The following is a 20399-nucleotide window of genomic DNA, read 5'->3' on the forward strand; positions in this document are numbered from 1 at the left end:
ATAATTACTCTTTTTACTGTAGACATCATAAGCGTCATGTAAATATAATTATTGTAAGACGTATCGTTGCACTATTACCAGCAGCTTAATAACTCAGGAGCAATTTGCGATTATTAGCATATATTCGGTAACATGTTTTTAAATATATGCATCGCGTAGAGCACACTCTCTTTCATATTATCATATTGTGATTATCGTGTAAGTGTTGGCTATATATATTTTTTAATTCAGATGCTGTAAGATGTTGGGTACTATGTATAATATACCAATATCCTATACAATTATGCAAAAGACTACTGGTGTACTGTCGATATATTATATGAAAATTATTGGAAAAAAGATATATGATTATTCTGACGAAGTAGGACGTTGAATAATTTTCGTCTTTTTTTATTTTAAGAGATTCATATTTGTTGCAAATTATTGACAATATTTTTTATCAAATAGTTAATATGTGTTTATAAATAATATATGTCAAATAGGATATATATACAATCATATAAAAAATATATATGATCGTATATTCGCATAATCACGTATGTATCTGCGGGTGTACTCCATTTTTTGTCATTCTTATATAATATTGATTGTTCTAATAATATTGATTATGATTATGGAGAAAAAACTTATTATGTATATCAAGAGATTCGATGTCATTATAAAAGTAATTTTTTTGTAAGTTTTCATTAGAGATTCATTATCAAGTTTTGCTGTGTTGAAAAAATGTATTATCTATTATGTGTATTTGACCGCGTGAATGTAAAACATAAATTATATTTTATATAAAGTTGTGGTATATGTAAGTTATACATTTTAATCATATTAATTTTATTGTATAATTTGTTGAAATTCGATGATGCCGAATTAATACATATTATAGAGACCTTTCTTAGCAGCTGTTGCTCCAGTCTTTAAAGCTTGTTGCTAGTTCTGCCAGGTCAAGATGTCGCATGATGTTATACTATACACGCTGTAAACAGTTGCTACACGCTAAGAATATAGCTTAAAAAAATTATAGTTATATTTATCAGAAAGATTTTATAATATGATTTCTTTGGCTTTTACATACTTTATTCTAAGTTAACAATGTGAGTGACATGAGTATCGCTATTGTACAGGACAAAGTATAAATGTTATATGCATGTGTGATATTGTAATGTGTGACATAACCTGAAAACTAGATGATTTTTACTGATTTTATGATTTTTTTTGACTAAACATATGTTTGACGTCTAATTTAATTATTTGCATAATGTTTTACATCGAATAATATGATCTCTTTTGATATCTCGTTTTTCTTATTTTTCAGAACGAAGGTGTAATGGATCTGCAAACTCAACAGAAGATTTTGCAATTTGAGACATTTGTGAATGATGTATTAAAAGCCGATCTTGCAAAACTGGCTGAAAAACTCGATGCTAAAAATGCTGACGTTGCCGAATTTCTACAATTGAAATCAGTGATAACTACGTTTCAGAATACAAATGTCGAAAAAACAGGCTTCAAGACCAAAGTTGATATAGGAAATAATTTTTTTATTCAAGCTCATGTGCCAGACGCTTCAAAGATTTTATTAGACGTTGGTTTAGGACATTACGTCGAATTTAATTTGGAAGAAGCTTTAATTGTTATAAATATAAGGATTAAACTGCTTGAGGAACAGATTGCTCATTTACGAAAAGCAGTTGCAAGAACTAATGCTCACATTAAGTTAACCCTTATTGTCATTAGAGATTTGCAAGGAATTAAAGAAAATGATTAATAAAAATCATTTGTAATGAAAAGATAACTTAATATAAAGATAAACAAAATTTTTTATTCATAAATAGATATAAGAAAATATTATAGTATATGTGTGTTGAAGCTGCAATGGCAATAAATTTTGTAAAACTAATATAAACTTATATGTATTACCTGAATTTTTGCATCAATATATATTAATTTTAATTTAAAGAATCTATTAATATTTTAATGTATATGATATATATTAAAATATTGTATATAATAAGAAATATTTTTACATATATCTATATTTCATTTTTCAAAATTTGGACATAATCTTATTTTTAATATAAAAAGGAGAAAAAATACATTATGTAAGATATTGTTTAATTTTAATCTGTACTAACAAAGGATATATAGAGAAAAAGAGAAAAAAAATTTAATATAGTAAAAGAGGCCAGCATAACGAGCATTAAATAGAATGTTAGAATCAGAAATTTATTTAATATATTCTGCAAGCATTGTTAAACCGAAAAAATATCAACCGACTTGGACAAAACCGTAAATTTACAAAATTTTACATAAAAGAATTAGACGTTTCGACTGCACGCAGTCGTCTTTAGTGTTACATAAATTATCAAGTCATATCTTAACCGCTATTATATTACATTAATATCCTATCGAATTAATAATGTTAAAAATGTGTCACGTGTCGCAATGTGTCATATCTGATGTTTCGTCCATGAATCCTTTTGTGTAGAGATCCCTCTTAAGTTATAAAATGCTTCCCGTGAAATTTCTTCGTTTCTTTGCGCGCAATGGTTAATAACGGTATGCACTGCGTACAATCAAGTCAATTAATAATCGGTCACAATTTATAAAATCTTACGTAATTGTTCGGCTTACTTTTAAATTTTTTTATGCTGATTTCACATTATTTTTTAAAAAACTTTATAACTGTTAGTTCGTTTAAATATCTCACTTCCAAAAAAAAATTTGTTTTTTATAATGTGCTAATGCAAAAATAATGTGACACAATATATACATAATAGTAAAATATTTAACATCTAACACATTTTGTGAAGCACTTTTTAGTGTCTTAATCATGTCTTTAGCCAAGATAAGATGTTTGAAAAGTGCTTCTTTCATTACCCTTATCAAATTTTAGATGCAGCCACTTATGCAAATATATGCAAAAGTAGTCTTCCTAGCATTTTTTCCCTATTCTCCCTTCATGCATCTTGTACTTTGTGACTTAAGCTGATGCTGTGCTATATTGCATATAAGAGTTTGAGGCTTGCATGATATGTTTCAAGTGTTTACTAGTGTACTTGCGCATATATTATCCGCTCTTCTATTAGGCATAAAGAATATTCATTCACATAATCACTTATTAATTCTTTAAGATTTTGCAAAAAGACACAAAGTTTCTAAAAAAATTCATTCTAATTTTATTTCGGTATTTAATTTAATTTTGAATTATTACATCTGTTAGTTTAAAAACTAATATTTTAAAAAGTTTTTTTTTTATTTATTGCTTGATTGTGTATGTGATTGATAAAATTGCCAAATTCTATGAAGATAAATATATAATCTAGCTAGTACATAAATATAATTAATATTTATTAATTTTATAGTTTAATAATTATTAGATTATATTATAAAATTATATGTATATATAAAGTTCATTAATAATAAACATATATAATAATACAAATTATCCAATAATTTATATTTTAGAAGATTAATTTAAATTTAATTATAGGAACATTTTCTGTTTAAATCCTACATAAGCTTCTGTCCATAAATAAAGCACATGGATATAGTTCATCGAAAATATCATCAGTTGATAATATATAATATCTTCATTTTCATCGCACGATGACTAATTCTTTCGAAGAAATTATTTATATACTATCAGTTAGTAAATTCTAAATATCCTTGCATTAGTGGCAGATAGTAAATCTTGTATGTGCACAAATATATTTAATAATATTGCTTTTGAAATACGTAGATGGCGTCAAAAAAATTGTTTATTATATATTATTTTTATATTATATAACAATTTAAGTTGCTATTAATAATCATTAATTGTTATCTATAATTTATTATACATATCTACCTTTTTCGTTAAAAAAGATAAATAAAAGAAACAGAATTAAATTAAAGAATTACTTATTCAGAAACACTAGAGAAGATATAAACTTATTATTAACCCAGACATCACCAAATCCAAAATCGGCGCATAAGATATCTTTAAAATATGTTTAAGATATCTTTTGGATATCATATCATAAGATTTCTTAAAGCTGTCTTAAAGATTATTTAATGATATCTTATGCGCTAATTTTGGGCTTGGTACTGTCTGGGTAATGAAATTTTGAATCACAATATAAAACCAGCTTCTGTCGATTTATTATTTAAAATCTAAAAATATATAGATGAACAAGATATTAGTTACATATTTTAAAAGTTGGAAAATTATATAATTTAGACACGGCTTTTTAGCAGTCTTTCCGCGCGCGCGTTGTCAGGTATTTTAATATATATATCTTGAAATTCTGATTCTGTTTTAGTGTATTTTAATTTGTGCTACATGCATATTTATTGCATTAAATATTTTTTGCATTAAATTATTTTATGATTTCTGGTGCTTTAAGTTTTTTTTTAATATTATGAAACGATGTGTAACAAATGTATATTATATGTTCTAATATTGTATTCTATATATTTAATAATAAGTAAATATAGTACATACATCATGTCTTTCTAACTCTGTTTTCAAATAAATTTCAAAAGTAAATTGTTTGTAGAAAAAAATGCAGCCAGCTCCTACTTGCATTTTGATTTCTGCAAGAGAAAGAGAAGAAGAGAAAAAGAAATAACGAAGTCTAGACACGGAAATCAATTTGTCCGGCTGAATTATGCAAAATGTAGTAGCTGAATGATCTGATTAGGAGGAGGGCAATAAGATTCTAATATTAAAATAAAAGATGAATTCGAGACTCAGATCGTGATGTTAAAAAGTACGGGTATACGAAGTCGAGTATAATCCATATTTAAATAACTACGAAGAAGCCATACATTTATACTACCCGGAATATAATTATTCGCCATGGCTGTATACATAATTTTGATATTTATTGAATATAATAATTTTTGCGTGCCAAAAATATATTTTTCAATACTAATATTGTTATATGTCTTTAATCGTTAATTTCATTAAATTTACGTCAATCGATATTATTTAATAAATATAATATACGAAATGTTATTAAATGTAATTTATTTTTGTTGTATAATAGAATGATAAATGCCAATGAAAATAAAATAATGTTTGTTATATAGTTTAAAGATTTTTTTTGATTTGCAATAATGTTCTCTCTTGATATTTTAGTAATGGTATCATATCTATCTATATAAAATTCAAATATCAAAAAAGTTATTTATAATATTGAAAACCATGAATTCTAAAGTTGTATTGTTAATATATCTGAAAAAGAGACCTAATAATATTTTTTATTAAATAATTTTTATTAAGTATTTTTCTTACTTGATGTATGTTTTGTCGTATTTGGTAATGGACTCTTTACAGGGCACTTTGTATGTTTATTACAACCCTGCATTTTAAGCCGAACCCCTATTAAGGGTTCTTGGCCTGCGGATGAATGTAAAGCACAATAGGTTACCGACGCGGAGAGTTGTTAACACGAATATTGATTATACAAGTGTTTCTTAAATGTCGGCAGAAAAATTGGAGTCACAATGTGAGAAGAATCTGCCAAATCTTTTTTTAAAGGTATGTATTGTATTTTAATTGTTATTTCATTGTTAATATGTGTTTATTTTGTTTTATTAGTTCACATTGTTCGTAACACATCTTTCTATGTAAAATATTCTCTATAAAATTTACGTAAATATTTTCGAGTATATAGAATTCTAATTTTAGGTTAATCTATAATTGCATTAAGATAATTACCAATAAATGTATATTAGAGAATTATGCAATTGCTTGTTTTATCTTATTGTTTTTAAATAAGTTATTATTTGTCGCGGTCTTTTGTCCAACGTTTACAGTGACGATGTTAATTTTTAATTATACGATTATTAGATTAACCTATCCGATTAACGAGGTAGGTGAAATATTCAAGAACACAGTACATATTTCCATTAAATTAGATTCTTAATGTCAACTTCATGAATATTTGGATGCGAGAAAAAATGTTTCGTTCGACCTTGTTAATTTTTTGTATTATCTCTAGAATACGTTTGAATATCTAACTATATAATTATTTCATTTGTTATCGCTCGCGGATAATAGCCGGATAAAAAACATCGGATATTCAATATTTCTTCAGTTGACTTAAAGTGTATAAATTGTAGAAACTTTCGCGAATGAACATACTTATATCGAATAGATGTATAATTTTCGCCTCGATTATTGTGGTCCAAGAGTTCGAAATCAATTTTTAAATAAACTTTATTTTATTATCAAAGTAAATTCCGATTTAATTTTGTTACTTTTTTGTTACTTTGATTAGTAGGTAATAACATTAGTAGGTTCGTTAATATTAATCATACTTATCGAAGATGTGCGGCTACAAATTAATTTGTCTTGTTTGCATTGTTTATTTTTAGAATATGGAAATCATGAACACTTATCACTATCTCATCGACGAAATTTCGGGTAAGTTAGATGAATGAATTTATTGGATAGAGATACATGAGAAATATATTATAATGGATGAAAATAAATAAATATGTAAGCAATAATAATATTATATAAAAAATATAGTTTATTTCTTTGAGAGTCTCTTATAATGAGAGACTCTTTTTGTTATTAAATGTGTGATAATGTTTTTAATTTCTTTCTTTTGGAATTGTATAATGTTTACAATTTTTGTACGCATTGCGTCGCAATATCATTACAATCTGTTTTTATATTTAAATGTGTTAAGTACGCGCAAAGTATTTTGTTTTGTAACTTTTGAATTTTTTCCGAATTTTACAGATCCCAGAGTTTCTGATTGGCTGTTTATGTCAAATCCATTTGGGATAATATTAATTTTACTCACTTATTTATCTTTTGTGCTTTACTTTGGACCACGTTATATGAAGAACAGAAAACCTTACACGCTTAAAAAGACTATGATTTGTTACAATATTTCTATTGCAATTGCAAATCTTGTTTCATTTTATGGTGTAAGTATTAATTTGTCAAAATATCTATGCATGTATGTATGTGTATGTGTGTGTGTTGTGTGTGTGTGTGTGTGTGTGTGTGTGTGTGTGTATGCGGTTGAGTGGACAACGGGTGTTTATGCGTGCGTGCGTGTGTATAGTATATGTAGTAAATAGTTTTACTTGTAATGTTTCAGTTTACTTTCTATTTATATTTTTAGATTTAAAATTGCATCTAATAGATTGTATTTATTTGTTGTAATATTATTTTTTGTTTTTTAGATACTTACATCGGGTTATACAACACATCTTTCCTTGGGATGTGAGCCTTTTGTAATTTCCAATAATCCCATGTCACTTAGAGTAAGTAATACTTTGATTAAAATTTATAATAAAATTAAATATGATACATTTCTTATTTTTCGAGATTTATTTAAAAATATTTAAAATAAAATTAAAATATTTAAAATATGTTTACAAGAACTTCAGGAATTTTAACATATATAAAGTTTATTTTTTCAAATTTGAATTTAATGTAAAAGTATTTAATATAGAAATTTTCTTTATGAAAACAATGTGTGTTTGTGTATCTATGTGTGTACGTGTGCGTGAATATAAATTTTTATTATTTATAGATGGCTGAATGGATATGGTGGATGGTAATTTTAAAAATCATTGAGCTTGCAGATACTGTGATTTTTATCGCCAGGAAAAAATATAATCAAACGTCATTTCTTCACGTATATCATCACACAATAACTGTTTCTTCGGTGTGGATAGCTTGTAAATATGCACCTGGTAAGCATTACATAGCAATAAATAAAATAATATATTTTTGAAAGAAAATTGAGTCAGTGCTTTATTCATATTTTAATTGAATAAAAAGATGGTATATATTATATATACTTTTTTCATTTATAATAACGTTACAATCTGGTAGTGATTATAGATAAAATAATATTTATATAGGTGGCATGTGGACTTTTGTTTTTTTGCCCAATTGTGTAGTACACGTATTCATGTATACGTATTATTTCTGTGCTTGTTTGGGGCCCAAAATGCAGAAGATAATCACCCCTTGGAAGAAATATATGACACTTTTGCAATTGGTACGTAATGATTTTATGACAATTTATATTTGCTATATTATGGCGTTCTAACAAATTTTTAGCCATCAATTGTTCAAAGTAATTAGGTTTTTACGTCCAATTTTTAATAGTTTTACAATGTACTCCGGATTCATGGGCGGGCATATGAAATAGCGCGTTTTGCGTGATATGTTCATACATGCGAACTTCATTGTGGTTACAGTGCTCCCATAACTTGATAACTGGCTTTTCACGAGGGATTGAAAAGCTCCGTAAGCGCTGCTTGCAGAATCACACGTGTTCTCGTCGAATCCCAATTCGGTTTGCATTTGAGCGTAACAGCGAGGGGCGGGGTGAAATGGGTGGACGAAGGCTCGTGGTACCGTTTTTAATTAAATAATCCGTTACCAGAGAATTTTTATTTCCGGCGATATCGACGGAACGATTTATCGGGTTACGTAGTTGTTTAATTTTGTGCGGAGTTTTTGCGCTCTAGAATTCCTGTCAGAGGTTGGACGAGGGCAAAATGCTTTTTTTTTTTACATGTGATATATATATATATATATATATATATATATCACAATATATATATATATATATATATATATATATATGTATATGTATATAAAGCTGTCAAACATACACTATATAAATATTATGTGTCCTTGTTATTTTTACATGATTCGTAGCAAATATTTATTTGCATTTCTTTTGGAAATTTCATTAATATATTTTGCTTTGACACATTTTTAACTAAATATAAAATGGTTAGGACGAGAAGAGAATCATTATATATTAAAAATCATATTAAAATAATATCTACTATTAAATATTTGACTCTATACAATATATTATTTAAAAAAATTATATGTGCCTCTGCGCATTTATTACAATGAAAATTGATTCAATATTTTTTATTTCAGATCCAATTTGTTATCATGATGATCCATACGTTCCAAGCGTTTCTACCATCCTGCGAGCCAACGAGGAAACCATTAGCATGCATTTACATATCTCAAATTGTTATCATAGCTTCTATGTTCTTAGACTTTTATAGGAAATCGTACTTGAAAAAAAAAATTGAGTAAATGAGTAATGTCTGATGACAACGTTATGATTAGCCAAAAAGCATGAACATCAATTCAATATATTCGCGCATGAAATTTGAGAATAAATATTATACATATATTATAAATAAATGAATAAAGTCACTCTCTTAAATATTCTTTTAATTTACAGTAAGTTTAATAAATACTATAAAAATATAAATTTTTAATTATTAGTAATAATAACAAATCAGACAAATTAATTGAGAATTTGCAAAATTTTAGAAGTTACGTAAATTGTTATTATAAATTATAGGATACGTAAAATTTTTTTATTTATAGTATGTGTGTTTATTATATTCATTAAAATGTTATTAATCATAATTTTTCACTCTGCTATACGTATAAATGATAATCAGCATTATTATATTTTGTAATAAAAAATATCTTTAAAAAATATAATTTTAATTTGTGAATATTAATTTTATTTGCATATATTTGCCAATGTACTTTGAAATTGTATTGCTGTCATAATCTAATTACAGACTATGATATTTATTTTTCATGCAATAACATAATTTATAATCCTTTTATTAAAAAAATTTTATCATTTTATTACTTATTATATAATTATCATAAAATCAAACAAAACAAGACATGAGAATAGAATCAAATATTGTTCATCTAGCATCTCAAAAGAGAAAGATTTAAGAAAGGCATACATAAAGAACCCACATCAGTCATATGAGATGAGATGAGATATGTTACGTTGCTCGTAATGTTTTCGCGTTACGTCAGCTCGGATTTTATTCGCAAGGCTATCTTGCCGTCGAATCCTTTTCTCCTTTCTGATTTGCTTTGCATTATACAATGTTCCAGATCACGTCCTGTCAGTATCGTAAATATAATATGCGGTAATACGTATAGTGGAAGTTATTTGTTTTTTTTTCTCTGTTCTCGTTCTTTCTTACATCATAAGAGTCTTTGCCATTGAAAATAAAAAGATATTTCGGAAAGCTATCGAAGTATAATAATAAAATGATACTTGGGAAAACTTCAATTTCTGTTACCATTTCTGTGAACAGTTGCTTAAACTTTCTTTACATGATTATTTTCCGTAAGTCGTGAAAGCTCCGATATTTGAGCGCGCATAGCTTTTTCCCTGGTCGAAAGTATCCCGTGCAACCTTCGTGCTTTTCCCCACACATGGTTGAGTATAATATATACATACATGTTGTGTTCTATACAGATACGCGTGTGTCCGGGAAAATTGTATTACCTTACTCGACTGTTTTCCCGGCCGACTGACATTAGCATAGTGGATTAGTGCGTCCATGGCTTTAAGTCGACACGCATGGCCTCACGCCGATAAGACTTTATTAACGTCGCCTGTATTTATCTCGTGCTTCAAGCGGCGACCCCTTTCTGCATAGCACGTCCTTCCCTTTATAGGCTCTTGCCATATACACGATAGGTTAATCCTTTTCATGTAATAGTTCCATGTATCCTTAATATATTATGTGTATTACCGCATATTATTTTGCTCTTTTTATTTCATACAATTTGACACAACGGCTTTATATTGTCTTTTCCTTATAGGAATGTTTCATTCGTTATTATGGCAAATTATAGATTATTATTACATCCGAGCACAGTTGAGAATTAATTATCTTTTTTTATTACTTAACAAGCGTTTACAAATTGCTCTTTAACATAATAATCACTGCTTATCATTTATTTATTCAGCGTGAGTAATCGTTGCTGAACATATTGAAGCGGCGCGATGATTTATTTATTTCGAGTATAAGGGACCGAGGGTTGTGTACTTTGGTTTGGTATACGAAAGAAAGGGAGAGAAAGTACAAGAAGGATGGATTATTGAAGTTAAAATTTCATCACCGTTTTAACGCAATTATGTTGAACGTTTATTTAGTCAAAAAAGTTTGATCGTTCAATTTTTCAGCATTATAACGATATTATACTTCTATCTATATTTAATACGTCATTCTAATCATTGTGATGAAACAAGAAATAAAAATTTATAAAAAGATAATGTATATGACGATTCATCTTATAATTGCAATAAAGTATTCGTTAGTATTGAATTTTTGAACAGTACGTAATATTTAACAGATCGCGTAATATTTAATAGTCGCGTTATTCGGCTCAATAATTAATTAATAATTTTGCAGTGGCTACATCAACTTTTAATTCATCGTCGTGAAATATGGAACGACAGCAGCTTTTATATATCGGTGTATAATAGTTGGTATGCAATCCAACTAAAAAAAGTCAAACTAAAGGTAGATTCTCTTGTATGAAATATATGACTGTCTCGGCACCTATCTCACTTCACTATGGAGAAGATTCATTTTTCAGCCAGTCTCTAGCTAGGAACGTGACCTCGAAGTGGTGCACAGCCACAACTTTTAGAGAATATTTTGCAAGTTTCAAGCTGTGCGACGTAGGTAGATGCGTTCTATTAGAGCGAGAGAAGAACATCGTTTGCGACTATTTCGAGAAAGGAAACTTCGAAGGTACAATTGCGTTTGTTTTAAACTAAAAGGAAACTTTCGAGCACATTAGAATGTGCTTGAAAACAAAGAGATAAGAATCTTCGTAGATGGAGAATTGCGTGTATAAATAATTTGGTTGCACTGTAACATTTTGCAATAGATGTTATGGTATATAACATTTTATGCATATTTATAAATGTTGAGTATATATACAAATTTTAAAATATGACTCTCTTGTAAAGTACCAGGGAAAATTCTTTATATACAAGATACTTTTACGGCTAAAATATTCTTTTACATTGCCGAGAGATATGTAATTTCCATAATAAATTAATACGTAGCTACAATTATATCTTAATATAATTTTATGTTCTCTACTTTTAAATCGTTTGGCTTGAAAATAGAGATATTGCATTGTGATATTCACCGTAGTTAGCGTGCGTATGGCAAAACGCATATGGTAATATCGCGGCGCATAATATACGGTAGTACTTTATTTTTGGAAAATTTTAATACTGCACCCGGTGTCATTATTACCTCCTCTGCCTCGTGACGGTGGTGCAGCCAATTCTGTAAAATTTATAAGGTAGCACTCTGCTCGGCATACAGTCGCCGCTCCCATATTACGATCCTCTGTTACGATCGCTTGTAATTGGTTGCTTAAATACCAAAGTACATATATATATATATATATATATATATATATACTACATAATTGTGTATGTGTGTGTGTGTAGTACCTATTTGGACGGCAATGTACAGACTAGGGCGGGTAGTCTCTTTGGCACGACAATCGGGATTGAAACCTCGCTCCAATTGTCTGTTAACGTATATTTCTTTTGGTGTCAGTGACTTATAGCATTGATTTACGATTCGACGTGCGCGATTTTGGATCAAGTTGTAGCGAAGCGCAAGTTTAGAAAAATAGTGACAACCAAACTAACACTAGGTCGCATCGATCTTGTCCTTAATTTGCTATTATATCAAACAAATACGCTTGCGAAAGAAAGTAATTAGTTTTTTGTATGTTCAATCCAATTTGCTTCAATTTATTGCAGCTATAGTACGATGCTTATTTCAAATACCATAAACAAGTGATAACTTTAAATTATTCATTTTTACTATTCGAGCATGTTATATTAGCCGGGGATGAATAAATATGACATTATTAATCGTATATCATTAAAAATCCACAGATGTTTCGAAGCGGTCTTTAAATCTTGTCGAGACAATTTCGTAGATGAAAGATTATACCGTATATTGCGGAAATCGTAACGCCGTGCCGCCGGAACGTAATAGAGGAGTTCACCGTATTTATGATCGGTGTAAAACATCGGGCCCATGCCGACTCGCTCGGAGAGCGAGAAAATTTCACGGCAACACGTGGCACCGCAGCGGAATTTAATAACATCGCGTACGGACTCGGGACCGTTTAGAATTTAATACTAATTTAAAAGAGATTAGTTCCGTATCCGGCGCCAGACAAGGATCACTACCCTCTCAGACAGCCCTTTCGGAGGAGGTGAATTTCAGGGACAACGAGCGAGCGCAGAAGCGCAGTTCCCACGGGGAAAGCGGCTTAATTAATTGAACTTAATTTAAATTTAATTTAATTTCCTCTACCTCTTTGCACGTCGTCGGAAGCACACGCGTCCGCCGCATGGCTTGCGTGCCAATATACGATTGCACAATGAAAATAAGCGTCTGCATTTATAAACGGCATGGACAATCATACTCCTTATAGTTTACGCTACCCTAAGCTGCTATTATTAAAAAATTCCACTCTAGAACACATTTTTTCAGAAAATTAATTAGCGTCATTTCTGTAAGCTCTAATTTATTCCCATGGTTTAAAAATCTTTATATAGTTTTGTAATGAGTTGCTATTAATTACTGCGTTATTTATGAAGATATTTTCTTTTGCGTTTTCTTAGCAACGATTATTGTCGATTATTGAAAAAAAATGTATAAAAATCTTTTCTCTGCATCCCGCGTTGCAGTCATAACTTTTTAACTAAAATGTCAGGATGCGAGACATACCGCCGAAAGCCGGCGAAGATTAATGAACGTGAGGTAGATGAGGCGAGGAACACATTGCGCAAACTGAGAATGGAAAATAAAATGCTAAAAAAAAATCGTGTTTGCACGTCGGCTTATTTTCTTCCCGTTGCGATTTTATATTTTAAATGACGAAGAGCTCGTTGTAATTTGAAAAGCAAGCGTAAAAAGATGATTTACTTCGGGATATAAATCATTGGACTGCTTACGAGAGATACCGTCAAAATTTACCACAACAGTCGATCAAGAATTTCGATTTCAGGCAGCGCAGCCTTCTCGCGAATATTGAGATAGGAAGTTTCTTTTTCCGTCCGAAAATCCATCCCGAGTAAAACTTCGATTGTTCCTTCTTTTCGCGATGCGGCCGTGTTAGAATGAAACTGAGGGTTAGAGGTAGAAATTCTAGAGAGTGAGAGCAAGAAGATGGGAGAGAAAAACTGATTGGAATAAAAACTTTGAATATTTACAACTAGGATTGGGGATCTCGAGCAGCCCATTCGAATTTATTAGAGAATATCGATGAAATTCTGTGTCGCGCAGGATTTAAGACTTTCAGTTGAAACGAGAGTGGTTGCATGTGGCTAGACAAATCTCAGGAAAGCATAGAAAAAATTTATGAATCGTGGGATTCGTGCAGATTCGTATGAGAATAACATTTAATAAAACAATTATTAAATATATCTATGTAATTAGTATAAGTAGCATTATTTTTAGAGAAATTGCTAATTTTTCTTTGAATAAGATTAAATGCTAATGTTACATTGTGCCAAGCTTGAAGTAAAAGAACATTTATAAAACTTTCTTTACACATAAGTAATTTATACATATATGCATATATATTGATTCGTGAATATGCATCAACAAAATTCAGTAAAGTAACAGCTCGAATCCGCAAGAAATGTTCGATCACTTCAGAGGCTCCTCCCTTTAGATTCAAAGTTTTTATCTTAACTAAAGCTGTAGTTAAACTTCGCTGGGGCAATTTACTGACTTGTATAAAAAATGGATACTAACTTTTTGTTTAGTGCCTTGCTACCTCTTGACTAAAGGAACTAGATTTAGTAGCTTCACGTAATTTTATAAAACCTAGAGAAGTTTTAGAAAAGCGTAATCTTTTTTTGCGTATACTTTCTTGCAGTTGAATGGCAATAAATAACAAATTACCATATTTGCTTTGCATATATGTAAATATATAGCGAGTGATATGTGTGTTTCATTATTAAATTTTTGCTATATTACTATGATTATTTATGTAATAAATGCTTTAATTCAGTTATTTCTATTTTATTACGTGAAGATTATTAATTTTTCTATATACTTTTAAAAATTAATAAAGCGTTAATTTCCCAATTAAAAATTTTAAAATATTTTTTGGGAAAATTAGTTCATTAAAGAATAAATTAAGATTCACCGGTATGATGCGCAGTAGCGGAGTTGTAGTGCACATATTTGATCTGCAAAATACGAATATTAATAAAATTTTAAATGTATTTAAAATAATTATTATTTTGAAAAATAATAATTATGTCAAATATTAATTAAACTGTTTATTGAATTTCTATTTTTAATAGAGAAGTTCATCTTTATTTATTAAAATAAATACTAATACAAAGAAAATGTTACACAAAAAATGTTTTTTAAGAAAAAAATTTTTCTTAAAGAGTAAACTATTATAATATAAGTAAAAATCAAATATTTGTACATAAATAATAAAATAATTAAAAAATTTTGAATACAATGCAATTCCACAAAAAATATATGTATATGTATCTGTTTATGTTTAAAAAATATTAGCTTTTGTAAATAATTTATTTAATGTTTTAAAATAAAATATAAAATGCATTGTATGCATATTATATTACAATAACAAAAACGATTCATTAATATAAATAAACAATTAATTTCATAAAATTCAAGTATATTAAATGATTCAAATTTTTATTCACCTCACGGTTGCTCCGCTGTTGCCCGATGCCTCCCTGGACCTCTTCTTCCTCTTTTATTGTTGTTGATCATCTTTCCTTCGCTATTCTTTTACTTGTAGCACTCACGAAAACACGATTAATTACGATCACATATAAAAATTAAGATTTGCTTAAAGTTCTGAATTGAAAGACTATGTTTTATTTTCTTCCACTTTAAAAGAAAGATATAATAACCTACTTGTGCTATATAAAAAATAAAGAAGATTATTTATTCTTTTATACGAATTGTTTATATAATTTTTTTTATAAAGAAAAATCAGATACCTATCCATTCTTAGACACATAAATTCGAATAATCGATTTTTTATGAGACGAGCGCTGGATAATCTTATCTGTTTAATTATTGTATATCGCTCAATATTGCTATTATCACTCACGCTTTATGCAAAGACAGGGATCTGATATCCGCGCAAATGATAATGCCCTGTTTCCTGCTAAGGACATTGCTAAGGGCAAGAAGTTACGGCGTAACAACTCGTCCTCGAGATAAATGGATTACGACCTACTACGCGTATCGAACCGAAATTAATTCAGTCACGATCGTCGTGCTGAGAAGAAGAACAGAGAAGGAGAAGGGACGGGGAAAAAAGGTAGAAAAAAGTACATCTACTTATCTTGACGGTATCGTTGACTGCGAAAGCACGGGGAAAGAGGAAGGAAGGAGTAGGAAGTATCGTTGATGGTATAGTTAATGAGGGGGAGCGAGAATAATGTCGTTATAATAAGTAGCTGCGGCGAAGGTGGCGAGGTAGTATTTTATAACGCGGATAGTTCGCGCTTCTAAGGACTTTAAATGTTTTCGAGAACGTTAAGTGACTCGAAGTGGAAGCCAGATAGCATTTTATTACTATCTAACCACTACCATGAAATATATATCGTCTAGCCGTTCTGGTGGATCGGTTTAATATATACTTTGACGGTGCGTACGCGTGACAATTTTTCAGATCGAGATAATCGTACAGTATAGCGTTTTGAATATCGTTAAACAGCATGAATAAATTTTTTATCATTTCGTAACATCAATGATTTTTTATCTTGAGCGACTGTAAGAAGTTGAATGCAGAATGAAACGTACGTGAAATGTATATATATATATACACGATAATAATCTGTTTATCAAAATTAATGTATACGAAGAGAATACCATATGTAACATGTTTCTTTTATATATTGCGTTATATATATTTCGTAGCAGTAATAAAATAAACATTACAATACCTTTTATGTTTTACGACGTACAGCAAGCGCGGAGGACAGAATGTGTCATACCTAGAAATTCGTAATATATCAATAATTAATAACAAATAAAATAATTCAGTAATTAATAACAAATTAATAACAAATAAGTTTTTTTGCCAAATTTATGCATTTAGAATGTATTGTGCGTCGAATTGAATTTTAATTATGTGTAATTAATATATGTGTATCTCTACAGATTTCGCGTCTGAATTTGACTCATGTACTGTGAGTACTGTGAGAAGTTACCGCTTTAGAAGTTTTGGCGGAACGGACACGGGACGGATCGAGAGCGGCGTGATGAGGCGTGTAATTAGTAAGTATATATAATTAATACAACTCAAGATGTGCTAATTATATGGATAACAGATTTGGCGTTCATATCGATGATATGTCGAAACACGTATTTCGCGAGATTTATTCGATAGGAAAATATATCGCGTGTGTGTGGTCGACAAAGCAATGATACCGTATATTTTCGGATATTTTATTGCACGTAGATAATTATCTGTGGAATTAAATCTGATTCCTGCTCTTGAATTTGTATACTTATTTTCACGCATGATATAATATAAAGTAGAAATTTGCCTTTTAACGCAAGCGTGTATTACTTTGTTACAGGAGGAAGATGCATAAAAGTATAGTTAGGAGCAACAGGTGCAGCATCGTCATGGTGGCGGGCAGCGCGCGAAGTTAGACGCGACTCTCGAATTTCCTCCGTTCGTGATCCTCGTTCGCCCATTTGCGAGACATCACGAATGTCGTGCGAATCATAGTTTCATCAATTCGTAATTTTCGCATTAGTTCTCAGTCGCGATATATACAATTAAATTATATATGCATGCGAGTATAATATATCGGAAGTGCCGTATAGAGTGTGCTGCGCGATTGCAATTAACTTCGACTATTCGGGAGTGCCGTGCAAAGTATCGCGCGTCGTATTGTAGTGCCACGCGATATTGTAAATAAATAATGTTTTCGCGAATACGTGTTACGTAAGTGCCACGAAGGAGCAGCGATGAGGAATCGGGATAGGAGATGCAAACCAGCAGAGAGGTAAAAAATAATTAATACATATTTTTATCTATAATTTTTTTAATTATTCAAAAAATTTATCTTCTATATTTTTGTCAATTATAGAAATTAATTCCATAATTTTATATTTCAGGAGAGGAGAGCAACGGCAGAGCAACCGGTATTTATAATCTTTTTCATTGGCGGCCTTTTTTATTTGCGACAATAATATTTCATCGTTTAACTTGCACTTGAAGGCATTTGAGAAATATATTTTTTCTTGGATATATGGAAAATTTAGAAACATGCAAATTAAAAAACACAATAAAGATAGATTCTTATAATAATTACGTATAAATGTTAAATATAAATTTAAATATAAATCTTCTATATTTTTTCAATTATAGAAATAAATTAAGTAATTTTATATTTTATAAAATTATATCTTGCTCATTTTTATATACTTTAATCTTTCAAAGTATTAATTTATTATTAAATTTTATATTTTAATCAATAATCAATTTATTTTATTTTATATTTCAATTTATTAAATTTTATAAAATAAATATAAAATTATTAAATTAATTTCTATAATTGAAAAAATATAGAAGAAAATATAGGAAAAAGTATTTATATTTAAATTTATATTTGATATATGTAATATCGCAAGAATTGTGCCTTTATTATGTTTCTTAAATTGCGCCATTATTATATTTCTAAATTTTCTATATATCCAAGAGAAAATATATTTCTCTCGAATGAAATCATTTTTTAAACAATTTGCAAAATACAATACAGATAAAAATTGAGATTATAGATATTTACAAATAAAAAGAAGGAATTTCTAATACTTTATATACTATATTGGATAATTTATAATTCATATATTATATAAATTTTGAGATATTACATTTAATATTATAATATTTCATAAATATAATAATTTAAGATTAAAATTTATTTTTCAATTTAATTCTTTTAAATAATTAATTAGAAGAGATTTTATTTCTATCTTCTAAATCAAGTTATAAATTAAATTATTTTATAAAAAAATAATAGAAATAATAGAAAATATAATTAGATAAAAAAATAAAATATTTAATAAATACATTAAAAATTAACTTCAAATTTATTTTTAAAAAATTTAAATATTTTTTAAAAAATGTTTGTTTACTTATATATTATTTAAAATATAAATTTGTTATATATTTTAGTGCATTTTTCTTTCAATCTCTATATCAATTTGCATTTATATAATACATTGTAATCAATTATTTGTTTAATCAATAACGTTGTGGAAAAATGTCTTCATATCTAAGAATATGTTGGTAAATATATTATAGTAGTGATGAACTCACACATATTATATTGCTATCGAATCTTTTACAAAGGTTCTTGTCAAAAGGAGTTCTCTTTATTATAACATTTGGGTTCGATTCATATTACAATGTATCTCTAAGAGAAATTTAATATTTTTTGCCTTTATTTTTATCTATATGAGAAATTAAATATAAATAGTAGTGTTTAATCGAAATGAATTTATTTTAAAAAATTGCATAAAAATCATAATATATTGCAGAGTATTTTGAATAATTAAACAATTATTATTATTATTATTATTATTATATATATATATATATATATATATATAATAAAATATACATATGAATAATCAATATGTTATTGTATATTATATTTTTTTATATTATATTACAATTTTCATACTGCTCGGAGAAACATTATAAATTATAATCTAAATAAAATTAAAAATGATACAAAAATGGCTATGTTCAATTTTTTATCTGCGTATAAAACTTTCTATTATATATTCAATACACGTGTATGTATATACATACATATTTATATTTAAGTTCTGAAATATTGACAAATCTTGAGTATTTAATTCAAAACTGATTTATTGTTGAAACATTCTGTTTTTTTTTTTTAGCATGCATTATTTTTGCGCGTACGCGCACTTTAAGGCAAGTGTCGACACTCGGGCGGGTCTTGTGTAGCCCGCGCGGAAAGCTCGATAACGCGCAAGCGAGAAATTGGGAAGATATATTCGCGAGGTTGATAAGTCGGTTCGCAAACTCATACACATACAGACGAGCACACATCGCGTTTACGGGCGCTTGGAACAAACATAATAGTAGGTCTTTCTCGGATAATTCAGCGTACCGCGCGTAAGTAACATAATAGAGAACGGAAGGATAAGGTACGGCAACCGTAGCCGCGGAGTGTAACAGCGGGCCCATCAACCTTCCTTTCCTCTCCGGCCGATTTCCCTTCTCTTTGTCACTACGCGGGTTGGCGAAGACAGCTGTAGAAACTTGGGGATTTATGGCCCTTGCGGCCTGCGGATTTTCGTTTTCTGCCGAACGACACGCCGCGTCGCACCGTTTGAAATCTCCGCGTTCTCGTACGATGTCCCTTTCTCCCTCGATAGGGACTCAATTAATATTTATGGGGATACCTCCAGCTAGTTCCGTTGTCTGCACTTCTCTTCTCTTGCCTCTCTCTCTCTCTCTCTCTCTCTCTGCCGCGTCTTTC

At 29.1% G+C, this 20399-nt stretch overlaps 2 protein-coding genes across 4 annotated transcripts; both read left to right on the plus strand.

Moving 5' to 3' along the window:
- Positions 1-947: 947 nt before the first annotated feature.
- On the plus strand, positions 948-1956 carry Uxt (Uxt prefoldin-like subunit). The gene is made up of 2 exons (XM_085482090.1): positions 948-1088; positions 1310-1956. Exon 2 carries the CDS (start codon positions 1322-1324, stop codon positions 1760-1762), a length of 441 nt encoding a protein of 146 aa, XP_085338216.1. The 5' UTR covers positions 948-1088; positions 1310-1321; the 3' UTR covers positions 1763-1956.
- A 3417-nt stretch (positions 1957-5373) lies between these two features.
- On the plus strand, positions 5374-9212 carry LOC114942961 (very long chain fatty acid elongase 7). Of its 3 annotated transcripts, none has more exons than XM_029318469.2 (7): positions 5374-5521; positions 6361-6409; positions 6734-6924; positions 7186-7266; positions 7539-7701; positions 7873-8012; positions 8915-9212. In XM_029318469.2, the coding sequence occupies exons 1-7, from the start codon at positions 5462-5464 to the stop codon at positions 9077-9079; spliced, it is 849 nt and encodes a 282-aa protein (XP_029174302.1). In that variant the 5' UTR covers positions 5374-5461; the 3' UTR covers positions 9080-9212. The 3 variants fall into 3 exon arrangements, with proteins under 3 accessions (XP_029174302.1, XP_029174303.1, XP_029174305.1); XM_029318470.2 differs by lacking the exon at positions 5374-5521 and adding an exon at positions 6073-6282; XM_029318472.2 differs by lacking the exon at positions 5374-5521 and adding an exon at positions 6073-6266.
- Positions 9213-20399: the final 11187 nt, after the last annotated feature.

Source organism: Nylanderia fulva, unplaced genomic scaffold (assembly GCF_048542155.1).
Source record: "Nylanderia fulva isolate GAGA-0341 unplaced genomic scaffold, ASM4854215v1 Scaffold2, whole genome shotgun sequence".
Lineage (NCBI taxonomy): Eukaryota > Metazoa > Arthropoda > Insecta > Hymenoptera > Formicidae > Nylanderia > Nylanderia fulva.

Excerpts from the sequence above, each read along its gene's own strand:
- Uxt (XM_085482090.1), top strand. The coding sequence starts at position 1,322 with ATGGATCTGCAAACTCAACAGAAGATTTTGCAATTTGAGACATTTGTG.
- LOC114942961 (XM_029318469.2), top strand. The coding sequence starts at position 5,462 with ATGTCGGCAGAAAAATTGGAGTCACAATGTGAGAAGAATCTGCCAAAT. Across the intron at positions 6,410-6,733 it reads TCTCATCGACGAAATTTCGG|ATCCCAGAGTTTCTGATTGG; the intron begins GTAAGTTAGATG and ends CGAATTTTACAG. Across the intron at positions 8,013-8,914 it reads ATATGACACTTTTGCAATTG|ATCCAATTTGTTATCATGAT; the intron begins GTACGTAATGAT and ends TTTTTATTTCAG.